General features: G+C 50.3%; 1 protein-coding gene across 1 annotated transcript; it reads left to right on the forward strand.

Moving 5' to 3' along the window:
- The first annotated feature begins 152 nt into the window (after nt 1-152).
- Nucleotides 153-11,309, forward strand: LOC120840505. Its single transcript, XM_040211091.2, has 2 exons — nt 153-160; nt 10,506-11,309. The coding sequence occupies exons 1-2, from the start codon at nt 153-155 to the stop codon at nt 11,275-11,277; spliced, it is 780 nt and encodes a 259-aa protein (XP_040067025.1). The 3' UTR covers nt 11,278-11,309.
- Nucleotides 11,310-17,616: the final 6,307 nt, after the last annotated feature.

The raw sequence follows: 17,616 nt of genomic DNA on the forward strand, positions 1-17,616 counted from the left end.
ATAAAAACATTCACCAAACAGTAAACACCGCAGGCAGCAGCAGCGACAGAGCTAGAAATGTTTAACGCGAAATAAGTAACGTAAACCAACCTGCAATGATGTAACAGGACAGATTAGCTTGTGCACTGTCGTCTGTCGCCGCTGCTGCCAAAATGCCGAGGTTCGGCGCCTGTGATGATTCTTATGGCACGATGTACCGCTGGCGTCGCCCGTGTCTGGTGTCGTGGGCGTGGCCACACGCTTCAGCTCGTTGCAATCTGGCCACGATAGTCGCTTTTGTTGTGGAGCAAGGCGTTCGACACAGCAGGCAGCACGCTGCAGTTTCACTTGCTTCTAGGATCGGGCACACCGTTGATAAACTGCAATGATGTAACAGGACAGATTAGCTTGTGCACTGTCGTCTGTCGCCGCTGCTGCCAGAATGCCGAGGTCCGGCGCCTGTGATGATTCTTATGGCACGATGTACCGCTGGCGTGCCCGTGTCTGGTGTCGTGGGCGTGGCCACACGCTTCAGCTCGTTGCAATCTGGCCACGATAGTCGCTTTTGTTGTGGAGCAAGGCGTCCGACACAGCAGGCAGCACGCTGCAGTTTCACTTGCTTCTAGGATCGGGCACACCGTTGATAAACTGCAATGATGTAACAGGACAGATTAGCTTGTGCACTGTCGTCTGTCGCCGCTGCTGCCAGAATGCCGAGGTCCGGCGCCTGTGATGATTCTTATGGCACGATGTACCGCTGGCGTCGCTCGTGTCTGGTGTCGTGGGCGTGGCCACACGCTTCAGCTCGTTGCAATCTGGCCACGATAGTCGCTTTTGTTGTGGAGCAAGGCGTCCGACACAGCAGGCAGCACGCTGCAGTTTCACTTGCTTCTAGGATCGGGCACACCGTTGATAAACTGCAATGATGTAACAGGACAGATTAGCTTCTGCACTGTCGTCTGTCGCCGCTGCTGCCAGAATGCCGAGGTCCGGCGCCTGTGATGATTCTTATGGCACGATGTACCGCTGGCGTGCCCGTGTCTGGTGTCGTGGGCGTGGCCACACGCTTCAGCTCGTTGCAATCTGGCCACGATAGTCGCTTTTGTTGTGGAGCAAGGCGTCCGACACAGCAGGCAGCACGCTGCAGTTTCACTTGCTTCTAGGATCGGGCACACCGTTGATAAACTGCAATGATGTAACAGGACAGATTAGCTTGTGCACTGTCGTCTGTCGCCGCTGCTGCCAGAATGCCGAGGTCCGGCGCCTGTGATGATTCTTTGGCACGATGTACCGCTGGCGTGCCCGTGTCTGGTGTCGTGGGCGTGGCCACACGCTTCAGCTCGTTGCAATGTGGCCACGATAGTCGCTTTTGTTGTGGAGCAAGGCGTCCGACACAGCAGGCAGCACGCTGCAGTTTCACTTGCTTCTAGGATCGGGCACACCGTTGATAAACTGCAATGATGTAACAGGACAGATTAGCTTGTGCACTGTCGTCTGTCGCCGCTGCTGCCAGAATGCCGAGGTCCGGCGCCTGTGATGATTCTTATGGCACGATGTACCGCTGGCGTCGCCCGTGTCTGGTGTCGTGGGCGTGGCCACACGCTTCAGCTCGTTGCAATCTGGCCACGATAGTCGCTTTTGTTGTGGAGCAAGGCGTCCGACACAGCAGGCAGCACGCTGCAGTTTCACTTGCTTCTAGGATCGGGCACACCGTTGATAAACTGCAATGATGTAACAGGACAGATTAGCTTGTGCACTGTCGTCTGTCGCCGCTGCTGCCAGAATGCCGAGGTCCGGCGCCTGTGATGATTCTTATGGCACGATGTACCGCTGGCGTCGCCCGTGTCTGGTGTCGTGGGCGTGGCCACACGCTTCAGCTCGTTGCAATCTGGCCACGATAGTCGCTTTTGTTGTGGAGCAAGGCGTCCGACACAGCAGGCAGCACGCTGCAGTTTCACTTGCTTCTAGGATCGGGCACACCGTTGATAAACTGCAATGATGTAACAGGACAGATTAGCTTGTGCACTGCCGTCTGTCGCCGCTGCTGCCAGAATGCCGAGGTCCGGCGCCTGTGATGATTCTTATGGCACGATGTACCGCTGGCGTCGCTCGTGTCTGGTGTCGTGGGCGTGGCCACACGCTTCAGCTCGTTGCAATCTGGCCACGATAGTCGCTTTTGTTGTGGAGCAAGGCGTCCGACACAGCAGGCAGCACGCTGCAGTTTCACTTGCTTCTAGGATCGGGCACACCGTTGATAAACTGCAATGATGTAACAGGACAGATTAGCTTGTGCACTGCCGTCTGTCGCCGCTGCTGCCAGAATGCCGAGGTCCGGCGCCTGTGATGATTCTTATGGCACGATGTACCGCTGGCGTCGCTCGTGTCTGGTGTCGTGGGCGTGGCCACACGCTTCAGCTCGTTGCAATCTGGCCACGATAGTCGCTTTTGTTGTGGAGCAAGGCGTCCGACACAGCAGGCAGCACGCTGCAGTTTCACTTGCTTCTAGGATCGGGCACACCGTTGATAAACTGCAATGATGTAACAGGACAGATTAGCTTGTGCACTGTCGTCTGTCGCCGCTGCTGCCAGAATGCCGAGGTCCGGCGCCTGTGATGATTCTTATGGCACGATGTACCGCTGGCGTCGCCCGTGTCTGGTGTCGTGGGCGTGGCCACACGCTTCAGCTCGTTGCAATCTGGCCACGATAGTCGCTTTTGTTGTGGAGCAAGGCGTCCGACACAGCAGGCAGCACGCTGCAGTTTCACTTGCTTCTAGGATCGGGCACACCGTTGATAAACTGCAATGATGTAACAGGACAGATTAGCTTGTGCACTGCCGTCTGTCGCCGCTGCTGCCAGAATGCCGAGGTCCGGCGCCTGTGATGATTCTTATGGCACGATGTACCGCTGGCGTCGCCCGTGTCTGGTGTCGTGGGCGTGGCCACACGCTTCAGCTCGTTGCAATCTGGCCACGATAGTCGTTTTTGTTGTGGAGCAAGGCGTCCGACACAGCAGGCAGCACGCTGCAGTTTCACTTGCTTCTAGGATCGGGCACACCGTTGATAAACTGCAATGATGTAACAGGACAGATTAGCTTGTGCACTGTCGTCTGTCGCCGCTGCTGCCAGAATGCCGAGGTCCGGCGCCTGTGATGATTCTTATGGCACGATGTACCGCTGGCGTCGCCCGTGTCTGGTGTCGTGGGCGTGGCCACACGCTTCAGCTCGTTGCAATCTGGCCACGATAGTCGCTTTTGTTGTGGAGCAAGGCGTCCGACACAGCAGGCAGCACGCTGCAGTTTCACTTGCTTCTAGGATCGGGCACACCGTTGATAAACTGCAATGATGTAACAGGACAGATTAGCTTGTGCACTGCCGTCTGTCGCCGCTGCTGCCAGAATGCCGAGGTCCGGCGCCTGTGATGATTCTTATGGCACGATGTACCGCTGGCGTCGCCCGTGTCTGGTGTCGTGGGCGTGGCCACACGCTTCAGCTCGTTGCAATCTGGCCACGATAGTCGCTTTTGTTGTGGAGCAAGGCGTCTGACACAGCAGGCAGCACGCTGCAGTTTCACTTGCTTCTAGGATCGGGCACACCGTTGATAAACTGCAATGATGTAACAGGACAGATTAGCTTGTGCACTGTCGTCTGTCGCCGCTGCTGCCAGAATGCCGAGGTCCGGCGCCTGTGATGATTCTTATGGCACGATGTACCGCTGGCGTCGCCCGTGTCTGGTGTCGTGGGCGTGGCCACACGCTTCAGCTCGTTGCAATCTGGCCACGATATCGCTTTTGTTGTGGAGCAAGGCGTCCGACACAGCAGGCAGCACGCTGCAGTTTCACTTGCTTCTAGGATCGGGCACACCGTTGATAAACTGCAATGATGTAACAGGACAGATTAGCTTGTGCACTGCCGTCTGTCGCCGCTGCTGCCAGAATGCCGAGGTCCGGCGCCTGTGATGATTCTTATGGCACGATTTACCGCTGGCGTCGCCCGTGTCTGGTGTCGTGGGCGTGGCCACACGCTTCAGCTCGTTGCAATCTGGCCACGATAGTCGCTTTTGTTGTGGAGCAAGGCGTCCGACACAGCAGGCAGCACGCTGCAGTTTCACTTGCTTCTAGGATCGGGCACACCGTTGATAAACTGCAATGATGTAACAGGACAGATTAGCTTGTGCACTGTCGTCTGTCGCCGCTGCTGCCAGAATGCCGAGGTCCGGCGCCTGTGATGATTCTTATGGCACGATGTACCGCTGGCGTCGCCCGTGTCTGGTGTCGTGGGCGTGGCCACACGCTTCAGCTCGTTGCAATCTGGCCACGATAGTCGCTTTTGTTGTGGAGCAAGGCGTCCGACACAGCAGGCAGCACGCTGCAGTTTCACTTGCTTCTAGGATCGGGCACACCGTTGATAAACTGCAATGATGTAACAGGACAGATTAGCTTGTGCACTGTCGTCTGTCGCCGCTGCTGCCAGAATGCCGAGGTCCGGCGCCTGTGATGATTCTTATGGCACGATGTACCGCTGGCGTCGCCCGTGTCTGGTGTCGTGGGCGTGGCCACACGCTTCAGCTCGTTGCAATCTGGCCACGATAGTCGCTTTTGTTGTGGAGCAAGGCGTCCGACACAGCAGGCAGCACGCTGCAGTTTCACTTGCTTCTAGGATCGGGCACACCGTTGATAAACTGCAATGATGTAACAGGACAGATTAGCATGTGCACTGCCGTCTGTCGCCGCTGCTGCCAGAATGCCGAGGTCCGGCGCCTGTGATGATTCTTATGGCACGATGTACCGCTGGCGTCGCCCGTGTCTGGTGTCGTGGGCGTGGCCACACGCTTCAGCTCGTTGCAATCTGGCCACGATAGTCGCTTTTGTTGTGGAGCAAGGCGTCCGACACAGCAGGCAGCACGCTGCAGTTTCACTTGCTTCTAGGATCGGGCACACCGTTGATAAACTGCAATGATGTAACAGGACAGATTAGCTTGTGCACTGTCGTCTGTCGCCGCTGCTGCCAGAATGCCGAGGTCCGGCGCCTGTGATGATTCTTATGGCTCGATGTACCGCTGGCGTCGCCCGTGTCTGGTGTCGTGGGCGTGGCCACACGCTTCAGCTCGTTGCAATCTGGCCACGATAGTCGCTTTTGTTGTGGAGCAAGGCGTCCGACACAGCAGGCAGCACGCTGCAGTTTCACTTGCTTCTAGGATCGGGCACACCGTTGATAAACTGCAATGATGTAACAGGACAGATTAGCTTGTGCACTGCCGTCTGTCGCCGCTGCTGCCAGAATGCCGAGGTCCGGCGCCTGTGATGATTCTTATGGCACGATGTACCGCTGGCGTCGCCCGTGTCTGGTGTCGTGGGCGTGGCCACACGCTTCAGCTCGTTGCAATCTGGCCACGATAGTCGCTTTTGTTGTGGAGCAAGGCGTCCGACACAGCAGGCAGCACGCTGCAGTTTCACTTGCTTCTAGGATCGGGCACACCGTTGATAAACTGCAATGATGTAACAGGACAGATTAGCTTGTGCACTGTCGTCTGTCGCCGCTGCTGCCAGAATGCCGAGGTCCGGCGCCTGTGATGATTCTTATGGCACGATGTACCGCTGGCGTCGCCCGTGTCTGGTGTCGTGGGCGTGGCCACACGCTTCAGCTCGTTGCAATCTGGCCACGATAGTCGCTTTTGTTGTGGAGCGAGGCGTCCGACACAGCAGGCAGCACGCTGCAGTTTCACTTGCTTCTAGGATCGGGCACACCGTTGATAAACTGCAATGATGTAACAGGACAGATTAGCTTGTGCACTGTCGTCTGTCGCCGCTGCTGCCAGAATGCCGAGGTCCGGCGCCTGTGATGATTCTTATGGCACGATGTACCGCTGGCGTCGCCCGTGTCTGGTGTCGTGGGCGTGGCCACACGCTTCAGCTCGTTGCAATCTGGCCACGATAGTCGCTTTTGTTGTGGAGCAAGGCGTCCGACACAGCAGGCAGCACGCTGCAGTTTCACTTGCTTCTAGGATCGGGCACACCGTTGATAAACTGCAATGATGTAACAGGACAGATTAGCTTGTGCACTGCCGTCTGTCGCCGCTGCTGCCAGAATGCCGAGGTCCGGCGCCTGTGATGATTCTTATGGCACGATGTACCGCTGGCGTCGCCCGTGTCTGGTGTCGTGGGCGTGGCCACACGCTTCAGCTCGTTGCAATCTGGCCACGATAGTCGCTTTTGTTGTGGAGCAAGGCGTCCGACACAGCAGGCAGCACGCTGCAGTTTCACTTGCTTCTAGGATCGGGCACACCGTTGATAAACTGCAATGATGTAACAGGACAGATTAGCTTGTGCACTGTCGTCTGTCGCCGCTGCTGCCAGGATTCCCACCATAGTACAGCTTTTCTGGTCTTCCTTCTTCACCAGAGTGGAAAGGCAGAAAGTATTCCTGAGGATTTGCCTCCTCCGTTTGTGTCTGTTAATTCGACAATTTTATTTGACACTTGTTAACCGCAACTCTTCATTGCTTTTATTTTGCACCCTGTGAAGTTTAAAGGGGTTATAATACGATATGGGGTTGGAATGTTCATGACTTTCCCGAGGCGTACTGGTCCTCTGGCCCAAGTGTACTCGCACAGGCCACCACTGATTCAGAAGCTTCTTTGTCGCGGTGAAATGGCGAGGATTAAACGAGACTATTTCTTTTGGTCTTGCCTTCCCAAAGATGATGTCGTAATTGTGGGATCAAAACCACCCGCCTGTCGACAGTCAAGCGCGGCTCATGGATCGGACAGGAGGACTGCGTGAGCAGCGTACATCGGCTCGTAACTCGTGTCCAACCACTGCGGTGATGAGAATAGCCAAACTCTAACAATGCCGGGAGCTGAGCACGCGTTTTCCTCCTTTAAAACCCCAGCGCGGCTGTATGATTAACGTTGGCGGCATAAGACAGGCACCAGGCCACGTGGCCGCTTCTGGCTCCGAGTTGGGGGGACGAACGATGCTCGTATTTCTTGAATTTTTGGGCGACTGCCATTGCCTAGAAAAAAGAGCAAAGCCAAGTTCAATCAGTTATTAACGTTTGGGAGTGATCCAGAGCAGTATTTATTAATGTATAGCAATATTTTTATAGCCCATTTAAGCAAAATACAGAGGAGGTCGAAACGGGCAATAACTTGAGAACGACGCTCGTGTGGGACTTGCAGCGACTGCCAACGTTCGGCTGTTCCTCTGAGGTCACTCAAATATCTTCTTTTTTTTTTAGGTATTCCTTCCGTACACACGTGTAGTTGCATTTAGCGTCACATTAATAAATCGCATTTAGTCAGTTCAGAACTTTTATTCTTAGGGACATCTTTGGATGCAGTTCAACAACAACGAAAAAAATGTTTCGGTACCTCAATAATGTAAAATTGGTCTTGCAACACTTTTTTTTTGTATTTCAATAAATAATGTTAAAAATAACCCCTGACGTTGATAGCTTGCGGAAACATCCATTAGTTTTCCCTTAATAACAGATGCAGAAAAAATAAAGGGCAGAGACAGCTGCCGATATCTCCTCAACTCGCAATTTGAACAAGCGGCCACGTGATCTGACCCTAATTATATAACGTCAGTGTTCATCACACTCATGCCCTAGGCGGCTAGGGTTTGGAAAACAAAAGCTGGGGCTGAGCTTCAGATATTGTTAGAGTTGGGCTATTAATTACCATATTTAATTGACATTAGCCATTACCCGAATATTTGGCTATGCTGATTCTCATGAACCCGAGCACTCAACTAGGGGTTATGAAAATCGCTTACGTCACGGCGTCACGTGACTCTCGGAGCGAAATCAAAATGTCATGTTGCGTCATGCTGTGAACAAGGTTAATACATCTAATGACTTCCTCAAATTAAATCGAGTTGACGCAGTGAGTCACGTGACGTCACGAGGCCACGTGACACTACTTGACAACATGTATTGACACCATAACGTCACGTGACAACTTTACATATGGTTACACCTAGTTCCAATACAAAGGTGCCACGAAAATCCACAATTTATCGTACATTGCAATTCTCTATATGACAATTTGATCAATAGATACAAATACAGGCGCCAATTTTTTATTCCCATATGTTCATTTTGTGATACTAACAACAAAAAAAACATTACCTTGAAGCGTTTTGAACCGGTTACCGTTATATTTCTTTTCGGTTCGGTTCTGGTTCAGTTCCAAGATGGCGGCGAAGATTTCGGTTCGGTTCAGTTCCGGTTCGGGTAAAAATAACGGTTCTGTTCCGGTTTTCGGTTCGGTTCGGTTCGACACCCTGGTTAGGATGCTCTCCGACCAAATCTGCAGTCCTCCACTTACCACATCCCCCCCACAGACCGATCCTACACTTTCCCAATATAAGGGTGTGCCTTACTGGAGAACCGGTCCCTATTGTCACCACCTTTCGAGTGCTTGGACTAATTCAACGTAATCGTAAGAACTCTGCTTTTATCGCAAAAATTCCTTCCCAAGTGCAACAAAACATTCGGCTCTTACTTCGAGTCACTATGCGGCACAAAGGGCTGCATGAGAAAGACTTGGTTCGCCTGCTACATGCTTTTGCCCTGTGGGAATCCCCTTCCTTGGGGGTACCCCTTAGAAACACAGAAGGTTCCTTGGGTCCGGATAAAGATATGTTTATTGACTCGAATGTCACACGCTTGCCAGAAGGCCAACAATGTTGGAGATGACGGCGCTGTCTCTCTTGACAGGATCACCAGTCGGAGTCCGCGCTGCCGCTATTGACAGTATCACGGAGGGGGAGGATCAGATAAAGATATGAAGGCTCCGTCGAGCAGAGCCTCCCCCAGCGAGAGTCCCGCCCGTTGGATTAGGGCCGTCTTATATAGCCTGCGGGAATGGACGCGCCCGGGGTGGGTCGGATGTAGGTGGCTTCCCGGAGGGGCGGACGCGTCCAAGTCATGATCCCGAGGAGTGTGCTTTAGCCAAATCACCCGAGAAGGACGAGGGAAAGCCGCCCACCAGGGAATACGGCTTCGCCCTCGCCAGAGCCGTATATGGGGAGAGTTTGGTCAGTCTATGACCTCGCCGCCGTAACGCTCTCCTTCCGAGTGAGCCAAACAGCACGCGGCGTAGAGCGAGAGACATGAGCGCATGCTCGTGAACTCCCGGCTGCTCCCACCTGAGTGGGGAGGGCCGCCATCTTCGATCATTCTCCGGGCGGATTGTGTGGAATCGGCATCTAAATCTCGATTATTGCCTTTTATATCGCTGGCTCTGGCAAGAAAATGATATTCTGTTATTCCTCGGTGGGTTAAGAAGCTAATAAATTAATATTTTTCGGCGTATGGCCACAAACTTTTATTCAGGCGAAAAAGAAGTCGGTCCGTAGCAGACGACGCGTGGCCTCAGCAGTGCTCTTTTCCGACCAGTCTCCGACAGCGTTGCTAAAAAATGACGGTCGTCTCCTCTCTGCTCCCTTCTTTCTCTCTCGCTCCTTCGGCGCTCTCCTACTTTTCTCCTCTCCGGCGCCTTTCGTCGCCACACCCACTGGCCAAACTCTCCCAATATACGGCTCTGGCCCTCGCATCCGGGACGCGCTTCCACGTGGCGACGTCCCACGGCCTGCCTGAGCTAGGCCTAGATAGGGATGCCGGGAACCCGTGGTTCCCACACTCCCCCCTCCTTAAAGGGGCTGTGAAACGATATTCAAGTGGAATGTTTTTCTCTCTACACGAGCTTACTGGCACACCTGGGACTCGAGGATACTCACACGCAACGCCATTGGCCAAGAAACTCCTTTGTTACGGCAGAATTTCAAGGACAAAATCGATCATTTTCATTCAATCCCTCCTTTGCAAAATTTGATGACGTAACTCGGGGATCGCAGTACACCCAAGGGACGATATTTGAATGCGGTTCATAGATTGGACCCGAGCATTGCGTGGGCACTCGACTTGGGCTCGTGACAATTGCTAGCTCGAGAAGCATTCGGGTTGTGACCCGTGTCCAATCGCTGCAACGACAACAACAGCCGAGCCATAACAATGTCTGGAACTCAGTGCGTGTCCTGCGCTTTGCCAACCCCAGCGCGTGGCTATGATCAACACTGGCGGCATATAATCGGCTCCAGATGGGGGGGATCGGTGGCCGGAACGTGCAAGACGTTCGAAACATGAGCTCCGTGGAAGCGTCTGCAACGGCCCTTGCTGGCCGCGGTTCTAATCACTCCGGTGAATCGACGAACGATGACTATAAAATTGTTTTACCACAGATGCCTACAGGAATTACGAGTGAAACATCGGTGCTTCTGCATTGCGATTTGAAAGGGCGCCCCTACCGTATCCAGGATTTTCGACAAGAGATGGCCAGGTGCGGCGTACTCGGCGACATCGCAGCACTCGGTGCGTACCAAATGAATCATGTTTGGATGGCTACCCTCCGAACAGCAGAAGCAAAGAGACGACTCGTGGACGCCAAAGAACTGCAGGTGAAGGGTCTTCGGTGCCTCGTCGTGGATCCCAGCATCACGGAGTTACGGCTTCGTCTCCGCTGGATCCCGTATGATGTGCCGGACGACGTTGTGCGTAAGGAATTGGAGCCATATGGCAAGGTCCTGGAAGTGAGCCGGGAGAAGTGGAATGTTGAAGGCTTCCAAGGGATCGAATCAACGACCAGGTGTGCGCGGATGACACTGAACGAAGGCGGCACGGCCGATACCATGCCACACCAGCTTCGGATCCAAGGTGGTAACGTACTTGTTGTGATCCCTGGTCGGGCGCCCTTGTGCTTACGCTGTAAGCGCACAGGTCATATTCGACGAGAATGCAGGGCGCCGAAGTGCTCGGAGTGTTTTCGCTTCGGGCATTATGGCACCGAGTGTGTCAGGTCGTACGCCAGGGTGGCCAGCGGGGCCGGGACGGCCGAGACCAATGACCACGCCATGGATGCCGAGGAAGCGGAGCGTACTATCCAGGGCTTGGCGCCAGAAGTTTCAACCCCTGCCAAAGAACGCAAGAGTGAAGGAAACAGCTCCTTGGAGGCATCCAGAGAGAACGGAGGTCAACCGGAAGGCGCACCTCCCAGCGGTGCCGACGTGAAACCCTCTGATGCCGGAGCAGACAAGGAATCGAACGACGCAAGCATTAACGGACCTTCAGATATGGACGACACCAGCGAGTCAACTAAGCGAGCCTTCGATGACGATATAGCAGCAGGAAACGGAGCACGCCAACTACACCCCTGGATGGAACGCACGAAGAAGGGGCGTTACCAGCCCGCGCCCAACGATCCTAAAGAGGAACGTCGGCGCAGGGAAAGCAAGTAAGGCGTTCTTTGCCTGGTTCCCTGGTGTTTAAGATTGCTGCATCAAGACAACTTCGACCCTGACTGCTTAGGTTTTTAGTGTCTGCACCGAAGCACAACGCATGATTTGTGAGTCCCAATCAGCCATTACAGTTGCAACGCTGAATGTTCGTGGTTTATGCACTAGGAAAAAGCAGTACCAAATACAGCGATTATTGTCGAAAGAGCAACCCGATTTCTTGGCGTTGCAAGAAACTAAATTGGCTGAGGCGGAACAGGTAGAGGAAGCAGTCAGACCTTTCATGCCTAACTACGAAATCTGTGTGACGCATGCAGTTGGTCATTCGGCAGGGTGCTTCCTGCTTCTGAAGAAGTCGGTACCGTTGTCGCAGTTATGCGTTACTACGGACACTGAAGGACGTTTCATTATGTGTGATTTTGTGCTAACGTCAAATCAATTCAGGCTTATTTGCATTTATGCCCCAAATGTGACCATTGACCGCGTTTTATTTTTTGGCGGTTTACGTCGGTATCTTGATTGCGATAGAGCTCTAGTCCTTGTGGGTGACTTTAATTGTGTTGTACGACAGTTGGATAGATCGCCAATAAGACGGAACGCTGATAAGAGTGAACTACTTTTGGGCGAAATGTTGGAGGATTATGACCTGATTGATGTGGGCACTGTAAAAAACGCGAAGGAAATGCGCTTTACCCATTTTCAAGCGTCGTCCAGTGCGCGTTTGGACAGGGTGTATGTTTCTGCCCCTCTAGCAGAACATTTAGGAAAGTACCGTGTCACTCCAGTTTTTTTCTCAGACCACAGTTTGGTTATCGCGACGATAGGCGACAGAGCACCTGAAAAGAAAAAGTTTAATTGGAACCTATGGAAACTAAACATAAAGCTTCTGAAAGACAACGTCTTCCTAAAAAACGCAGAACAGTTTTTGAAAGATGCTTTTAAAGAGCCGGGAGGGGACATTTTTGAGAAATGGGAACTGGCAAAACAAGAAATTAAGGCAATCGCCATTGAGAGGTCGCAAATTCTTTCGTACAACGCCCGGTGTGAGGAACGCAGTTTAAATAAGGACTTGATAGAGCTATGTAAAGCAGAGTGCGAAAGACCCGGTAATGGGGTAAAAGACGTGGAGTATGTCAGAGAAAAATTAGATTAGCTCTACCGCGAGCGCTATCGTGGTGCAGTAGTGCGCGCCCGCGCAGAAAAATACACAATGGGCGAGCAGCCCACTAAGCGTGCCTTGGCAGACGAGAAGCGTTACGCACTTCGGAACGAAATAGCCGAAATTGAATTCAAGCAAATGATTACTACGGATCTTGAGAAAATAGCAGAGGCCTTCCTCGGGCATTACGCACAGCTTTTTGCTAACAAAGCGCAAGGGTGTCATACGGACATTTATGCCCAGCTTTTAGAAGAACTGACAAGGCTATCGAATGATGAACGCGAAGAGCTTGAGCAAGAAATTACGATCCAAGAAGTGGAGCGCGCAATCGACGACCTGCCAAACTCTAAGACGCCGGGACCGGATGGATTGGGCGCAGACTTTTACAAGAACTTTAAGAGCCTAATAGCTAGTGTTTTTTTGAACGTCATTCATACTGCCTATGAAAGAGAATGTTTGCCCTTTTCGTTTTCTCGCGCCTACACTGTCCTGATACCGAAATCTGATGACCCCGTGAAACTGCGCAGCGTCACCGGTTATCGCCCAATAACGCTATGCAATACCGATTACAAGATCTTCGCGAAAATTCTGGCGCGTCGCCTTCAAGGTGTCGCATGTGAGGTAATAAGCGAGCATCAAACGTGTGGGATACAGGGGAGGACTATCTTGACAAATGTGCATGTGGCTCGTAGCGTCCTGGAGGCTTGCAGTGACAGCACCACGCAGGTTGCAGTGCTACAGACAGATCTAGATACGGTATTCGACCGTGTTAGCCATGATCTACTCTTTGATGTTTTGAGTCATGTCAATGTTGGTGACGCCATCCTAAAAGGTGTAAAGATGGCCTATAAGGACTGTACAACAAGGCTTATAGTGAACAAAGAGCTCAGTTCTGTTATTAACGTACGAGAGTCGGTACGACAAGGTTGCCTTATGTCTCCCCTTTTGTTTGATTTGTATTTAGAGCTTTTCTGTTTAAGCGTAAAAAATAGTCAACGTGTCCGAGGTTTCCAATTTTATAATGCAGAAGTAAAAATAATGAGTTACGCCGATGACATTGCTGTTTTTTGTAGGGACAAAGAAAACGTTACCGAAGTCATAACTTTGGCTAAAAGGTTTTGCCACGCTACTGGTGCTGTTATAAACTGGGAAAAGTGCCGTGGTTTCTGGCATGGTGCTTGGGCCACTACACCCTCAGAATTTGAGGGTGTATGCTGGGACACAGTGCCGTGCAAGTACCTCGGGGTGCCATTGCAAAGTTTCCGGAATAGCCAAACGTACTGGTCGGGTGTCGCTATCGACCTGGACAGGCGTGCTTCTCGTTGGAAGCAACGCGAGCTGTCCATTTTTGCCCGAGCGACTGTTTGTAACGTTTTTCTGATTGCGAAGCTCTGGTATGTTCTTCAGGTCATCCATTGTGCGCGAACTAATGTTCAAAAATTTCATCGAATTTTCGCCACGTTTATTTGGAACTCGAAGTATGAGCCGATGAGACGAGACAATCTTTTTCATCGAGTTTGTAACGGTGGCGTGGGGCTTTCCCACCTTTTTGTCGAGCAGCTTGTGTCACGCTTCTTTTTTTTTGAGAGACCAAGAGCACCCGTTCATTCGCACACTGATCCAAACAAAAGTGTCACCACATTTGCCATCTTTTCTTTTTTCTTCTCATGGCGGCGAACCAACAAGAATCACTGATCTTTTTAAAGAAGTTGTTGACACGATGGGGTTCCTGACAGCACGTTTTTCTTTGAATTACCTTTGTGATGTCAGTAAAAAAGCGCTCTATCGCGATTTAGTTGTGAATGTTTTCCCCATGCCCTTGTATCGAGGTGTGTCCCAACGTGGCCACGATGTGCTTAGACGTGTAAAAAGGATATGTGTTCCCGCGGCTCTTAAGACTTTCTTTTATAAATTACACACGAATACCGTGCCAGTTAAGGTTCGGCTTAAAGAAAGAGCGATCTATGTGCCATGGTCGGTAAATTGCCTTCTATGTAAAAAACCTGAGGCTATTGAACATGTGTTTATTTTTTGTTGGGACGCGGTATTTTTCAGGGATGTCCTCCAACGCACTTTAAAGAAAGAATTACCTGTAACCCCAACAGGGATACGTTCCCTTAGTGTGGATAATGATAATGAAGTTCCTTATGACATGATTATGTTGTTAGCTTTGTGCAGCATTTGGAGATCACGTATGGCTGTTCGACATGCTGACCTCGACGCAAAAGAAGTGCGGATATATTTCTTCAACCTTGTAAAACAAGTACAGAGTGTGTATTTGAACTGTGAACCTGAACCGGAGTGGACTACCCTGTTGGAAAATCTCGATGTTGGAAAGATGACGGAAAAGGCTCATACAAGCGTAACCGTAATATGGGACATCCTATACAAGCGAAAAAGGCGGCTCCAGTATAGTGGAATAAGGCGGAATGATACAGGTGGGCGGAACCATACAAGCGTGTCGTATTATGGGACATCCTATACCAGCGTAGTGGATATAGGCGGAACCATGTAGACGGACGGAACCATACATGCATAACGTAATATGGGACATCCTATACCAGCAAAAAGGCGATACCAGCATGGTGGAGCCATATGGCTCCAGCGTGTTGGTTTCGCCTTTTCACTGTTGTACAGGGCGATTTAGTTTTAAGCTTTACATATATGTTTAGAAAGGTCGTGAAAGCTATATTAATGCGGTTTGTGCAGGCGAGTTATACGGCCAGGCGTACGTAGTATAGGACCTAGTCGTAACGATCAGTCAGATAATTAAATACAATTTGTTAATCAACTTTTTAATTAGTGAAAATGAAAATATGGTTTCAATTAGAAACTTGCTGAGTCTTTGAAAACCACAAAATCAAGTTTTTTTTAGAAGGATATAATTCAGGGGTAGCGTTTTATGCATTCTGTAAAAAGCTTTATTTGGACGAGTTTCTAGGTTTCAGTTTCTTATCAGAGCTCATCTCTGCGCCCACGGTCCTGTTCCCCAGGGGCATAGACACGCAACACACATGCGCCTTGCTTCCCTTCATCCTACAAGGGAGGCGAGGGGGCGGCTTCGCACTGCGGTCACCGGGCAGCTGGACCGCAGGTGCAAAGATGCGCTCTGGTAAGAAACCGAAGTCTGGAAATGCGTCCAAATTGACCATTTTTTTATAACGCCATAAAATGCTACTCGTCTTATATCTTTACAAAGAAAATTGATTTAGTGTGTTTTGATGATGCTTAGCAGGTTTCTAATTGGAACCTTGGGTCTATTTCCACTGATTAAAAATTTCACGAACATACTATACTTAGAGAGAGGCTGAAGCAGTTTTGTATTTGAGAAAACACTTTTAAATCTTCTTCATTCGACCTCCAGAATCTCAAATATCAAAATTATTTGCTAATTTAATTAATCAAGGCTGCATAGTCATTTTTAAAGCGCTGTGAAAGCACCTCCCTAGAGAGCGACGTCACAACAGCAGCTTTCAAAATCTTTGTTCACGCATCTTCAGCGCCTATCAAAGCTATGCACGCACATGCTATTTTTTAAAAGGGCAGAAAAATGTGTCACGACTGGTGCCAGTGCCGGAGAATATACCTAGAAAACTTGCGATTGGACGCGCGGCCCTTAAGCGACACACGCTTGGCGGCCGAAAGGTCTTCTTACGATGTCACTGTTGGTGGGATGTTTTTTGTGTTTTCTCACGTTTAGTTATATCTTTGAGGAAAACGAACGGGATATTCAGATTCGCGGGATAGAACTACGCTAGAATGAACCTCCATCTAGTTTTCTGAAAGAAGTCTGGCACATCTCTGTAATAAGCCGACGGATCATTACAAATTAGCCTTTAATACTATGCCGCCCTGGCCATATAACTCACGTGCACAGACCGCGTAAATGTAGCTTTTACGGCTTTTTTAAAAAAAATCTGTAAAACATAGAAAAAAAACTATGTAGAATGTCCCCCAATACGATACGATTGTATGGTTCCTTCCCCGCTTGCATTGTTCAAGAAAGACTTGTGGACATCCAGCGTTTCATTGGAATGCTGGATGTCAGCGAGTCTCTACATCAGTGAGTGGTTTCAAACAAGCATGGTGTTTGCACACCAGTAAGCTCTTATCCGAGGCTCACCAGGACCACTAAGAGCAGAGGCGAAATGTCGTGACCTGGTAAATTTGGTTGCAGGTATTTATTTTTACAAGAACTGCATGCAGCAAAGCTTAACTTTGCTTAAAAGAAGATTATTAAAAATTCAATACTGAACAATGGTGTCCCTTGAGCTGTCAGACCAAACTCCCACTCTTGCCACTCAGGAGTTCCTAACTTGTGCATAGAGGATCAGCACAACCCAGATTTGTGCTGCGAGCGCACCTGCAATATAAAAGTTGAATAAACATGAGATGAAATATGAGACGTTTACAATTCTATGTAACGTGAAATTAGAGCACAGATCTTGAAGAGGAGGATGGGAAGGTATGCCCCTCCTCCCCCTCCCCTCCTCCTCTTCTGCTCCCTCCCATTTAGCAGGAAACTTCCCTGAATTTAGCGGGAAAATTTCCCCACTAAATTTAGCTGGTTAAGTTTCCCACTAAATTTAGCGCAGAAATTGATGTCACATGACCTCAACACAAATGCAGTTTTTCCGCTAAAAGTAGCAGGGAAAATGACGTCGCATGACCGTGTCACGTCAGCCATAAAAAAATTCAGTTTCTCAGCTAGACTTAGCGGAAATATTAACGTCACATGACCACAACATTAATTCAATTTCCTGCCAAGTTTAGTTGGGTGGTTACGCCGACAGCGACGCCGCGAAACGCGGAAACGGGTGCTAAGACCTGCGCTAAAAACTAAATGCATCAGGTGAAATAAAGTGAACATTAGAGATACTGTAAGAAAAAGAAGAGAATCTAAGATACCATTCTCAGATCCTTCCTTTTGTCCGTTCTCAAATGTTTTGATTTCAAGAAATGTTTATCTCTTTATTCATACCCAGAGAAACCCTCCCAGTTTCAGCATGAATGCAATAAATCAATGCAGACTAGACCTTGTAAACTATAATCCACATGAAAATTAATGTTTGCCACATAGTCATGTATGAGTCAGTGGCTCAGATCTCTAAATACATTTGTATTGAGGAACATTCTTGAATAAAACTTCTGGGCTTCGAATTCAACAGTTTGTACTTCCATAA

The sequence above is a fragment of the Ixodes scapularis genome, unplaced genomic scaffold, assembly GCF_016920785.2.
Source record: "Ixodes scapularis isolate PalLabHiFi unplaced genomic scaffold, ASM1692078v2 PGA_scaffold4__175_contigs__length_147842914, whole genome shotgun sequence".
NCBI lineage: Eukaryota > Metazoa > Arthropoda > Arachnida > Ixodida > Ixodidae > Ixodes > Ixodes scapularis.